A 14,715-nucleotide genomic window follows, 5' to 3' on the forward strand; every position below is an offset into this window, starting at 1 on the left:
AGAAGCGCAGGCCTACAGTCGAGGTTTCGCAGGCTATCTTCTATTTCCCTCATCACCATAATAACATGATCGCTCCTCCCAGAGCTCTGTCTCCATGGTCACCACTCACGCATGTCAAACACACAATGAACAGGCTTGAATGTGACTAACACTTGCATCTGCTCATGTTCTAAGGACTGCACTCTTATACAAATCCACATATGTTTTCTTTGAATGAATGAAACAGCTGATCCAATTTATTACCTCATGAATTATGCATGCAGTGGTAACTGGATTGGATTGCCCTGCATTAATGTCTGCTCTTCAGTCAGAGCTGGCTTTGCAAAAATGGACACTGAAAGTCACCTACATGCACATATAGATACAAGTTTATTTTTTTAATGGCACAAGTTTAAATCCATAATGCTTACACTGGATTTATTTATGGCACATATTTTAGGTGAAAAATATACAAATCATTGAAATATTAAACCAGGATTAGACCTTAATTTTAAAGTGGTATAATCACATAAAATATACAGTAATGCCCAGCATTCTGAAATGCTCATCTTGATATTTGCAGGTTCAGCTGGTATTCAATGCAACATCAGGTCATTGCTCACTTTCACTATGAATGCATTATGCTTGCCATTGTACGTTATCAGTAAGGAGGTTAATCTGTGTGCAAGGGAGTCATTTAGTCAGTAATCATGGGTGCAGTGTCTGAGGTGGTGTCTGGCTCAGTCTCAGAGTACCAATTCATCTCCTCCATCTCCCTCTCCACAGGCTCCTCCCTCCCTCTGAACCATATCAGTCTCTTTTCTTTCCACCTTTTCCTCTGCCTGTTTGTGTCTTCAGGCGCAGCTGTCTGCTCTGGTTCCAGTATGGCCTGAATGCTGTCTCCTCTCTCCCCCAAGCTGAGGCAGTGGTCTTTGTTGGAAAGGGTTAGTCCTTCTCCCCTTCTTCCTGTCACTGTCACAGAGGTCAGGTCTTGGTTGTTGTTGCTTTCTTGCTGACATTTGGGAGACGTTGTCTTTGTTTTCTTGCTTAGTATGAAGTTGAAAAAGGCTGTCACCAGAAGCATTGACCCTGCAGTCAGAAAATCATTCTGTATGACTTGTTTTCCCAACAGAATAGAGTCATGTGAAAAAGTGTACGTTGTATGTTTTAAGGAAATATTAAGAAAAATAAGGTCCTGTCCAACCCTTACAATTCTGACACAGCATTTTGATTAAGCTGAGATCTGGTAAATTTGGGTCATTGAAGCACATTGACGTTTTCCCTCTGCCATGTCTAAGGTTTTGTATTCTGCAGCATTGGTTTGTTTGTCTATATGTTATAAATATAACTAAACAATTACAGACAGATTATGATGACATTTTCAACAGATATTTAAAACAGAATAAGGAACAAGTGTTTTGATTTTGGGGGTGGTCCAGATAACCATCTGGATCCAGGAATTTAAAAAAAGGATTATCTATTTTGGGTAGATGGATAAAAGTGTCATTAGAGCTTTTAACTAAAAATAATCCCCACAATAATTTGCAAAAAAAATTAATGAATAATGAATAAATACTTCCCTAATAAATAAATAAATAAATAAATAAAAAGAAGAAAGAAAAAAAAATGGATTTGACAAGACCTGCCCTCTGAGTGATTCAGGTTTATTTGTCAGCCATGTTGGTTGGAAAACAGGCCTAAGACATCACTTCTTGACCCCCCTGAGAGTTCGTATGCTGTTCTTGTGCTGATGTAAATACACAACTCCCCTTTGTTCTAATCTATTCAAAAGACATTGTTCCAGGGGCTCTTTGGTTTTTTTGTATTAAACTTTTAAAACCAAAGCAGAGTTGTTTCAGAAAAAGTAGCGTTCTCCTGACAACTATGCTGTCATAGCCTTTCACATTTAACTTGTTTACTGAGGCAAGTAGAATCTGAGATGTAGCTTTCAGTTTTTTTCTGACACTTTTTCTGAGCATGGCACACTAAAAGCTTGCAGACATCTGCTTGGGGTTTCAACTCCTGAAAAGATTGATTGCTGTTTCAAATGAGTTTTGCTTGTGAAAAATCTGTCTTACTGTAGAATGACAGATTCTCAATAGTTTGCAAAGGACCTTGAAACGATTCATGACCAATAATTGCTGTTTTTCCAAAATTATTTTGGATTTTTTTTCTCCTTGGCATTGTGTTCATATGCACCAGAATGCCCAGACTTGCAAAGTTCCAAAACCTTTACTATCATAGAGGTTTTCACAACGCTGATCAGTGAATTTTCTCAGCAGGACCTGGTTGACCCTTACCCTTTTAATTCCTATTGGTAGAGTTTGCTTCAATCTATTACTTCTTTATTTTGACTAATTTTTAATGCAACGCAGACTGATATGATTTCTTAAAGTGTTGTTGATCCATAGGTCTATTTGCTTTATTTTAAATCTTGTTAAAGACCAGAAACCTTTTATGTCTTAGTATTTAAATACTGACAATTAAATGATAACTATTCAATTTAGCAGTTGCAATTTTAGGGATCTGTTGGTGAAAAGTGTAACTAACAAACCAGTAAATATTGTTATATTTAACATTCTGCAGTTAATGCTGTCACTTTACCTGGGATAATTGCATGCCAAACCAACACAGGGTGCAAGAAGCAGACTACTGACATGATGGAGTAATAGAGGAATTTATGGAAACCTCCAACATGAGCCATCTTCCCCCACAAGACAAACAGCTGCCAGTCTGGAGGACAGCTGTAGAGATAAAATAAGAAGAATAATGGCCAAGAAAATTCAATAGATAACTACTTTTTCACTAACTTCACAAAAAGACTGAGATAAAAGATCTAGAGAAGCATCAGAGTTTTATCCTATATTGGCAATGAACACATGTATGAAATTATAATAGTTTTTAAAGGAGTTTTGAAATAATTGTAATGATTTTCATTGTGGATTTGCTTTCAATGCAGTGGAAGACCAGAATATTACAGCTTTTGATCTTGTTTCCTGCAAACAGCTATTTCTCCAGATTCTCTGAATCTATTCACTATATTATACTGTAGATGATGAACTACATTTTCTACAAAGAAGTTTGTCTTTCATTTTTATTATTACTTTTTTAGATTGTGTAATAATTTGACAAAGCAGTCTATCACAGAATGATAAAGAACTCCTTATCTCTGCAGTTGAAAAACACAACTTACCTTAATGGTTATGAGGTATTCCATGAGATATCTTTTTTGTGTCTGTTTTAGTTTGACACAACTTCTAGGTTGTTTTTTTTTCTCTCTTAGCTCATACTGAAAAAATTGGGAAACATTTTGGGAAATAATATTTAAAAAAAAAAAAAAAGACAATTTTCCTAAAAAAAAGACAATTTTCAAATTCAACCATTGCCTGTCTTGTCTTTGTAGTTTCCTTTAAAGCTAAGATTCATGAATCATACCATTCTGTTTTACGTTTTATGCAGCATCCTAATATGCATGTTGCAGAGGAAGTTGCATACTTACGGTAGACACATAGACAGGAGAGCATCCAGGAAGTAGGCCAGCTCAAACATCAGGATGGCAACAGATGAAACTCTGTAAGGAGAAGAGATTGAGAATCATGTGAAACTTATAAAGTCCCAGGGATAAAATCAGTCATTAAACTACGCAAATTTAATATAAATAATCTAAATTGATAAGTTTCTGTGGATATGGAGCTATGGATGAAAATTGTATATCCTATTTTCTGCTGGAGTGAGGATATATGTGTGTATGTGTGTGAGACATCAATCTGCATTTATTTGGCTTGTCCTGACAGAATAAACATTTTTGCATGTCTGCTCTCCTCTGGGAGAGCAGACATGCAAAAATCTCCTTACACGTGTATTTACGGTCTATGGTATTTACCATATGGTATAATATGAAGCTATACAGTAACTGTTCACTTAAAGCCCACAGGGCACATATATTCTTTGGTTTGCTTTTTGTAGCAAAGAAATATGGAGAGAAATTTGTGTCTTTATTGTCCAATCAAAAAAGTTAGATTTGAAACCAAAAATGATTTTTTAGAAAAAAATTTAAAAAAGGGAGAAATCAAAACTTTTTGTAGCGATAGAAACAAATTAGGTTCCAATGAAAAAAAATATATATTTGAGAAAGCATACTTCTCCAACTTCAATCAAAACTAATGTTTTCAATCAAAACTACTGTTTTCTTCAATCAAAACTAATGTTTGTAAGTCAAAAATTACAACCATTGTGCATAAAAATAAGACTACAAAAAATGTACAAAAAAATTTTGATTCCTCCTGTTTGTTTCTTTTTTTCCCTCAAAAATCCTTTATGGTTTCAAATCTAACTTTTTTGATTGGATAATAAAGACAAAAATTTCTCTCCATAAAGAAATGCCTGCTGTTGATTTAATGTAGAGGAGAGTCAGGCTTTGTAAGGGCCAAATTCTCCCAGTACTCTATGTCATAAAGTAGCACGAAACCTAAGCACTTACATTAGGTAGATACCAAGGCTGTTGAATGTTCCCTGTTGTACTGTCTCCACTCCTACAGCACACAACACTGAAAAAGAGATAATATGGTCATTTCTTTTCTGAGTCTTGGAGTAGCTGATGAGCAGATTTTGTCCAGCAGATGTCAGACTTAGTTCATCATTTTTCTCATTAGCCAGGAGGATTAGTTAAAACTTAGCGTAGACATCCAATTTCTGATCTCAAAGATTGCTAAATACTAGTGTTTATGCTGTGTTGCAACTTGCATTCCTCTGCTTTTATTGCTCTGCTTTTTGTTATATAGTAAAGAAATTTCCTATTACTTTTAAGAATAACTTGCTGTATTACAACAAACTATTCCAACATGTAAATGACTTTTTCCTTATGGAAAGAAACAAAATTCACCTTACTTTATGGTAACAAAATCGCTAATCAAAGCCTGCCTGCCAACCTAGTGAGAGGTGGTGCGAATCTTATGGCTATTTAAAGGATACCTCAATTTGGCAATTATGTGGCAATTGTTTTTTTCATGATAAAAAAAAAAAAAAAAAAAAAGAAAAACAGTGCACACACACACACACACACACACACACAAATAATAGCAGCTTATTCGTGACAATCTGAGACAATTTCACTCAGGCCATCACAGATGTTATAAGTACAAGTAAAACTACTACATGAAGTTAAGATGCTTTTTATTTATTTATTTATTTTTTCACCATTATAAGCAGTTTTAATATGTCACATTAAAACACATAAGAAACAGGAATATATTGATCATATCCTGAGCTTTACTTGCCTAGACCTTTGCATGGCACTTTAAGCTATAGAATATCCTTGAATCTCAGTTGTATAAAAACGGCTTTAATGGTACTTGAACTGTAAAGGACTGGGCTGAGAATGAAAATTGATATGACAACAAGTCTTTAACATGACAAGAATCCTAATTTTACGAACAACTCTTTTCCCTGTGAGATAAGCATTGGTTAAACAGTGATCACTGTTAAACACATGGAAGCAATTTCTCTGCCCAGTTTACCAGAAATCCAGAGATACAATCTGCACCAGAAGGAAACCGCGGGAATGTGGCTCAATGGTTTCTGGTAGTTAGACTGGGAGAGAAATTAACACTGCATATATCCCAGCTGGATATTAGCATACATGTGCCTCTCTGCATGAAAGTCTGCACAGATCACACACGGAGACTAACAGGCCAACCCAGACATGTAGATTTGAACACAAAGCCAGGCACACAGAGGCACATACACACATACCATCAACATATATAAACACACACAAGAAAACAATGCACATAAATCTCTTGTGAGTGTAAAATACATAGAAGCAGGATCACTTGAGCCCATTAACCCAGCTGGATGCAGAGACTTAAAGCTGGTATGATGTGAGGCACATGTCTTTGTTCAGTGTCTGCAGCTGTTTGGATTTAAGAATAGGGAGTCCCATATTTTTTCAAGGAGGTGGCAACTAGAGAGCTATTTCTTCCATGATGATTTAATGTGCTGTGTGAAATCTGTCCCTTTGCGCCTGAGGAGAACAGAAGAGGTGTGTGTGTGTGTGTGTGTGTGTGTGTGTTGTGGGGGGTTAGAGCTTTATGATCAAGTATATTTTTATCTACTTTATATCCACTCAGTGATAGTTTTACACCCTTGGGGATTACAAATCACAAATCCATGTGGTCTGCATCATAATTTGCTCTCAACATTATTGGTTGATAAAACTTTTAAAAGCAAAGAGATATCAGAATATTGTAACTGAGACAAATGTTGTTTAGTTTTTTCAGCAAATGCTGGGTTTCAGTTCCAAGTATTTCAGTTCCAAGGTTTCAGCAGCGACCTTAGAGCTTTACAGAGGTGGTATGGATTCTGTTAAACATCCAGTGTTGTACCCAAATGACATTAACTTCAATTTTAATCATTTGTATTTGATATTCATCTTACCAGTTGCTGTAGAAACACCCAGGATCCTACAAGCGCATTCCACTAGAGTCCACCATATCGTCTCTGAGTTCCCCATGACTTTAAATATTTTACCTCTACGCTTTCAAAACTGGAACGCTATAGGTGGTTCAACAGTTTCTTTTGTAGCATTTTAGTTAGTAGTTAGCTGGATGGTAAAATAAATAAAGTTACATAATTTATCAGTTCTATCTTCACAAAATGAGGCCTCTATACTAGACGATTTTACCTCAGAAAGATTTGTGATTCAGTGCTCCTGTTGCTACAGTAACTGCTAATCTCTCTCTCTCTCTCTTACACACACATAATGCCACTTTCAGTAGGTTAAGCTTTCAGCCTTGTACTCCAAGGTGAAAGATATCAGCTAGGATAATTTGTTCAACCAGCCACACTTGTCATTAAGATTGGTTAAAAATTATCTTTGAAGAATTAATATAAAACTACCTCAAACACAGAAAACTGAATTACCAGACATTTGTGTGCAACCTTGAACTGGAATATGCATTATTTTAATCTTATAATAATAAATAAACCACCAAAAAACATCTCATACAAACACTGTTTATTTAAATTGCAAAGTTCAGTTGTAGCATCCGTTGATAAGAACTCAGTTTCAGGAAGAATGGGCCATAACGAACCACGCTACACCTTACGTCAGAATATTAAAAAATTTACCACAGATTGACAAATAATATAAACAAACCGCACTTAGTATCCAGTTTACTTTTATGCACCAATGACTATTTGTTTGCTTTTAGAAGAGGTGGTGCAGTGGATGCGGGATAAAAGAGCACATAATCAAACCGACACGACACATATTTACAAATGCGTAAATGAAAGCCCACATAATTGACTGACGCACACTTGCTGAGATGTAAGCTTGTTCAGACATACCAGAGACTGACTGGAATGAGCATTTGGAGTCACAAAGTTCACATATGCATACGCACAAACACACACTGACTCCTGGAACGGGCTAAAGTAAGCTAAATAAATCTCTTTAAATTTCAAACAAAGATGCTTTTGTGTTTTTGTACCAGTTATGCTTCTTTCCGGCTTAGGAGCAAGGGTATTTGTGGTATTTACGGTAAGGCCTGTGTAAATCTGTGCAGCCAGAACTTCTGACATTGAATGTGCAATGCCAAACGTAATACTATAATTGACACTGATGTTTGTCAGGTTATCCTCTATGGTCACATTGAAATGAAATACTTTTCATACATTAATGGGAATGATTTTCTTCGACGGAATTGCACAAACTTAGTTTACGTTCTGTGCCAGTTCTTTTAACATTTTGTTGCATGAACTAATCAGGAACACATTCAAATCTCTCTGTGAAAGAAGTAAGATAATCTGGGTTATTGTATATTCTTGTGCCATCATTATGAAATCCAGTCAAAATCTATTGTATAGCACCTTTTATACATGAAGCAATGCAAAATGTTTTAGATATATTAAAACAACAAAAAAACAAACACAAAATCATTCACACGCACATCCTGAACACACCCCGCTATCCCAAGTTACATGGCAAAACTCTAAACTAGTCTTCTCTTTGACAAACAAAAAAAGATTAAACATAAAAAAAGAATAAACATGAGGACAAACATGGTCATTCTCTACTTTTACAGTTTGTCATGGCCTTCAGGTTTCCTTGTTGTTCTTCTTTGTTTCTTGTGTTTCATGTGATCTTCTCCATACATTGAAATTTTTATTTTGTGTTTCATTTTCAAACTATTTTGCTCTTGTTTATTTTGTTGAGATGTGGTTTTGTCCATGATTTACTGTAGTTTCTTTTAAAAATATGAGTAGTTAGTTTTCCTTTGTGCAAAAGCACCCCACCTCATGAATTTTTCAAGTAATAATCAACTTTACTTATTCAGCATGTTCTTTATTATATCTAATAGTGCAGAGCTTTACAATGTGTCTCTTACTCGCCAACTTATACTTATGCATTGTCTTGTTTCGGGCAGGAGGAGATTCAACCACAAGCTTTTTGCTTCATGTACTACTTGCATATTATATATAAATATATATATATATATATATATATATATATATATATATATATATATATATATATATATATGTATGTTTGTATATATATGTTTGTGTGTGTGTGTGTGTGTGTTTGTGTATATAAACAGGAACAAACATATTTGACCACAGTTTATGTGGTGGACTAGATAAACACATACCAGGACTGCAAACTGCAAACCGGGAAATGCCATCATGGTCACAGTGGTCCGTTTGTGTATAATTATTTGACATGTTAAGGCCTGTGGATAATATAAAAAATGGCTTTACAGAAGCACAGCTTGTTGTAATAAGTCACTGAGTGTTGCATGGGGATCATTACTAAAATTTACTCTACATTGTGAGGATGAAGGCCATAAATAAGGCAGGTCCATTGTAAATAGAGGACTTGTCTTTAAATCTAAACATAACAGCTTTGATTCTTCGTTTTAGCCCTCAGAAAGTCTGTGTTGTTTGCGTTAAGTGAGATGCATTTAAAATTTGTCCTCTTTATTTCTGAAATAAATCCAGCATCGTTGATTGTGAGTTTATACAGCAATCATCAGGTTATGCCAGAGGGTTGAACAGTTTAAGTAACTGTGAGAGATTTTCATCAGGTGAGACTGTTAATCTCATGTTACAGTGTAAATACATTCACTTGTTTTCATTTGCTATGGGCAGCAATACCATCGCATTACTGGCCACCTGACCTTTCACCTTCTTATAAATGTTCATGTGCTGTTCACAGGTCGTCTCACCCTGTAATCACCTCCTTATTATACCTCATCATCCTCTTCATCGTCTGGGCTTCACACTATTTTCACCCACACTCTACTGTGCCTGTGGGCATCAGAGTAGAGATTAACCATGCCTCGCTCTCTCAACCCTGCAGTTGCTTTCAACTCTGTGTGGGTGTCTGGTGCCTGTCAGAAGCAGTGAAAACAGCTATAACCTTAATTACAGCAGCAGCTTTATTACCATGTTCCACTGTTTTGCTTAACAATCTCTTTACTATCCCTGGCTTTTTTCTCTTAAATTGTAAGAGAGAGCAGTGAGGATACAAACATTACCTGGATCTTTTTTGAATATGAAGATTCAAACTTTGCTGGAGACAAAGTGAATATTGCACTAAGCACGCAGGCTTGTGTACCAGGCATAGTGCTGTGATTAGTTCTAATATAGTATATAATTTACTAATGCAGAGAGTCATCTAGTGGCGGTACTGTTACACTGCAGCTTGACTTGATGGTCATTGACCATTTTGATTCACTGACCTTGCTAAAGATTTTTTTTTTTTTTTTGGTTTTCTTTTGTTCTCTGAGACACCATTTTAGCAAATAATTGAGATAACAGTGACTAAAACTGTAACAACAGTGAAAATGTCAAATCTTGAAAGAGTGCTGGGATGAGACACATTTGTGATTACACCCCACAGGTTACATATACAGCTGTAGCTGAGGAGGGAAAGGAGTCGTCTACCATTCTGAAGATCTGTGGATTGATTCCAGGCTTCCCCGAATAACATGCCAAAATGTCCTTGGGCAAGAAACTGAACCCCAACGTGTCTATTGGAGTACGAGTGTGTGTGTGTGAATGGGTAAAAGTGACATGCAGTGCACAGTACTTTGAGTGGTCATATGGACTGTTAAAGTGCTATACGCAGTCCATTTACCATTTAACACAAACCAAGTTGTATCTATACAAATCCATCTGTAGATGGCTCAGATGGATTTGCCTCTACAAAATGTATATGGGTTCATTAAAGTAACAGGGAAAAATGCTACACAATAGCAGAGCAAGCATTTAAAGAGTCAAACTTATCATCCTCAATGAATATCTTGATTTGTTTGAAGTACTAATATCGAGTAACGAATTAGTGGGAGACAGTGCTCAGAATGTCCTTATTTGACTAGTGTTAGTTTAATGAATTGTCATCTGTCATGGTTAAGTGTAGAAAGTAGGATGCAATATTCACTGATTAATTTAATAAAAAAAAAAAATTGTGACCAAAACACCAGAAATACTGCATAGAAGATAGTTTTTTTTCTCAGACTTACATAATCCCTTTACAAGGCAGATGCCAGTAGGTCAATTTTTGTAAACTTTATTTAGAACTAATCTAAAACAGAAGACAGTTAATTACAAGGCTACAGTGGCATATAATAAAATACCGGATTTTTTAATTTCAGGACACAATAAGGTGAGTTTTAAAAAGAGGTCAAAATTATTTGTGTGGTTTCAGCAAAAATGACATTGTTGTGATTATTTTGTGTAACATTTGTGTTGAGAGCAATGGAATACCATAATTGTGGCTGAAAGAATAGTGGCTGTTAATGGACAGCAGCTAATGGAATTCCGATAAATATGACAAAACAAAACAAAATACATAGAAAATGCATATGGATAAATAAATTGAGGTATGTTGTGCTCTTTGTTCTATTCAGCAAATAAAAGCAGTAAATGACTTCAGCAGTGTATTCAGGGGGACTTCTGTAACTGTTTCAGCTCATTACTATGAGTCAGGATGGTATTTAGTCCTTTTTGTCATCGTTCTGCTCATAATTTGTCCCATTCTTACTATTAAGGTTTTCAATCTGTCTGTCTTTCATCTTTCAGACAGAACTAATTAAGGTAAACAATATAGCTTGTCTGATTCTGAGATGAGCTGTCAAGATAAGTGAAGAATTTCTTTTCAGTAACTGAAAGGATGACAGACACACTGTTAGACTAGCTTGATGTTTTTATTACAACCCAAATTTCAAAGGATGTTGTGGAAAACAGAAATTAAAACCTATACTTCAATGAATACTCTGCAAAAACAACATATTAAATATTCAAACTGATTTTTACAGGTTTTTTTTTTTTTTTTTTTCAAATATTCACTAATTTGGAGTTTTGATGCAACTTTTTTCAAAACAGCTGGGACAGGGTAAGCATTTGGGAGTGAAGACTACTCACTGAGGCTATGCAGGTAGAATTCTTCCCCATTTTTGCTCGATATACAACTTCAGATTTGTTAGCAGCCAGGCTAACAAATCCAGACTCTTTTCCACCAGTGTAACTACAGTCATGCTGTTGTAACACTGGTAGAATATGGCTTGGCATTGTCTTGCTGAAATAACCAGGGATGTCCCTGAAAAAGACATTGCTTAAATGGAAACACATGTTTCTCCAAAACATATATGTACCATTCAGCATTAATGGTGCCTTCACAGATGTGGAAGTTACCCATGCTATGGGCACTAATACAGCCATACCATGACATATGCTGGCTTTTGAACTTTGTGCTGATAACAATCTGAATGGTCTGTTTCCTCTTTGGTCTGAAGGACACAATGCTTATGATTTCCAAAAACAATTCAAAATGGGGATTCAACAAATCAAAGTAGCTTTTTGGGAACATATTGCAGACATCAAATTCAAAATAAGCAAATATGTGCAAAATATCACTAAAGTTTATCAGTTTGAACATCAACTATCTTGGATTGCAGTGTATTCAGTTGAATTAGAAAGAATTTGCAAATTATTGTAATCTGTGTTTGTTTACGTTTTACACAATGTCCCAACTGCATTTGAGCTGTGTTTGTGCCTAAGCCATCATCTTGAGCTCTCAGAGGGCTGCAGTCTCCTTGTGCAGACACAAGGGTAAGGAATATGGTATAAGAGGTCAACCCTTCTCAAGACCTGAACTTAACTAGGTTCATACACTGATGACAGATGAGAGAATACAGAGTTTGGTATTATTACCAAGGGGTTCTAATATTTCTCTGTAAATTAAAAATGTTCTCTGTGAGAAATAACATTTTTATCCCATGAGTAGTTACTCTGTGGGTACTCTGTAGAGTCTTTAACCATCAAGTATTTGTCCTGTAACCAAAAGACTATAGCCATCCCACCTCCCACTGTTCCCTTCAGACTGATAGTAGCCTCATATGATTTATGTTTGCTTTGGTACACAGACTTTCTTCGGTTATCTTAATCAGTCTGAGAAATGATTTTGAAATATGAAAGATTTAAAGATTTAACAGAAGCCAAAATGTCTCTCTTCCAAACATATATTCATACATCATAAATTCCATTGTGATAACATATGAGATGGTTCTGTATCTCAATGTAAACAAAAGAAAATTATACAATAGAGACTTTCTTTAATGACACACACACATTTTGGTCATAAAATCCTGATGTTAATTGTACCTTTTTTAAGCTCTGGATTGGAATAAAAACTTTCAAAAACCTCTGCCATTACTGTAAAGATGTGGGTCTCACAAAACAAAGACTTTTCAAAGAAGAAAGAAGAGATGAGTGGGAGAAGCAAAGTTGAGGTCAGAAGTCTTTAAGGTATTTCTGAGTGCAACGAGCTTTAAAGATATGACAATTAATATGAGAGATTTTTCTTTCCGAAGGAAATCCTGCTGTACATTATTGTGTAGTGTGTCTATAGGGTCATAGGGCTAACCTGCATATTTGTGTTCCCACCACTAAAAAACATAAAAGGTTTGTTTAGAGTTGAAGTGGAAATTCAACTACTTCATTGTTCAGTTGGGAGCTGTAAAATACAGTCATGGTTCACATCCAGTATACCATTACCAAAAAGAATAAATTTAGCAATATAATCCTCAAAGAGGTCACACAGAGACACTAAATTATCCTCAGCACACATTGTAACTGGTTTTATGTTCATGTTGTTACTCTATTAATACCAGAACATCGTAGAAAACTATGAAGTTACTTTAGGCTCAGGAGGCCAATCATACACCGCAGCATACACTCATACTAATGTTTTGTCGAGTGTGTGTTTTATGTTTCTGTGAGTTTTTCAGATGCTTTTTAGCCTATGTTCAGTTGAATACACAACAAAGACAAGATAGTTGATGTTCAAACTGATATACTTTATTGTATTTTTTATTCTCAATTATTCATTTAGTCCAGGGTGTACCCTGCCTTTTGCCCAAAGCCAGCTGGGATAGGTTCCAGCTTCCATGCGACCCTGAATTGGATTAAGCTGTTTAGAAAATGAATGAATGAATGAATTATTCATTTATCATTTTTTTATTCATTTTGAATGAATGAATTTGGTGCCTCCATAACATTCCAAAAGACTGGGACAAGGGGCAACAAAAGACTGGTAAAGTGAAGAAATGCTAAATAGGACACCTGTTTGGAACATTTCATAGGTAAACAGGTTATTGGAAAGAGTTGAGTGTCATGATTGAGTATAAAAAAAGTATCCCCTAAAGGCTTAATTGTTCACAAGCATATGCGGAATGAGGTTCATCACTTTGTGAACAATTGCTTAGTTGAGATTATAGTAAATTTAGTCTTTTTACTTTTTATTTTTAATTCTCTCTCTGTGTATTTTGATATACTTGAATATATAGTGAAAATTAGGCTGATTTACAATGTAATAGAGATGTATAGTGTTTTTCTGTTATAAGACTTACATCATACTTTTTAATCACTAATTAAGTGAATCGGCTACATTAGTAAAACTTCACACATCTGACTTTATAAGACGTGCTGGGTTTTACTGAAAACATGTTCTATCATTATGTAGCATCCAAGGTCTCTGGATTGGAATTTATACAGTAAACAAAACATCATTGTCAAAGTCTGTTTTTTTTATTTTGCTGGTGTCTCAGTGAGGATGTAACCTGGCTTAATTGAAAAGCCTCACTGATCTGATACTGATCACACTGAGCAGTCAGACACTACCGCTCCTGTTCTAAGGTAGGGGGGCAGTTTTCCCCTCTTTCCCCCCATAGATCAATTCCTGCACTGAGAATTTCTATACAAATCCAAAAAACCCAACAACAAGACCAAGGACTGCCCTATAATGAATTACATTATTCATTTAGGCTAGTCTGTTCCTTGTACATGCCTGAAAGCCATGATACATAACTGAATTAAACTATTAAAGTGTTTTGGACAGAAGTTATAAGCTGTTTTGGTTCTGTGTTTTGGGACCGCTGAAGTATCACAAGACAATGTCTGCTTCTGTTCTGCTTGACATCTTGATGATGATATAAGCATGTATGACAAACATTAAGACTCCAGCAGATAAAATAACTTTTTACTAGAAAAACTTGACCATAGATGTGTTCTTTGTGCTTATGGCAGTGAGAAACAAAGACACCTTATAGTAATGTGAGAAGACCCTGAGCAACCACAATCCCTGGCTGACATCTGATGTGTACAGTTGCCAGGCCTGTTTAAAGACAGCTAATAAATAGTATAACAAAGGTCTAGATCGAGATTAAGAAAGGA

The 14,715-nt window shown here is 35.5% G+C and overlaps 1 protein-coding gene across 1 annotated transcript; it reads right to left on the reverse strand.

Moving 5' to 3' along the window:
• Nucleotides 1-676: 676 nt before the first annotated feature.
• On the reverse strand, nucleotides 677-6,490 carry tmem72 (transmembrane protein 72; the record flags this gene model as incomplete). Its single annotated transcript, XM_079249444.1, has 5 exons — nucleotides 677-1,068; nucleotides 2,584-2,723; nucleotides 3,479-3,550; nucleotides 4,460-4,526; nucleotides 6,415-6,490. The coding sequence occupies 5 exons, from the start codon at nucleotides 6,488-6,490 to the stop codon at nucleotides 677-679; spliced, it is 747 nt and encodes a 248-aa protein (XP_079105570.1).
• Nucleotides 6,491-14,715: the final 8,225 nt, after the last annotated feature.

The sequence above is a fragment of the Telmatherina bonti genome (genome assembly GCF_933228915.1).
Source record: "Telmatherina bonti genome assembly, chromosome: 11".
Lineage (NCBI taxonomy): Eukaryota > Metazoa > Chordata > Actinopteri > Atheriniformes > Telmatherinidae > Telmatherina > Telmatherina bonti.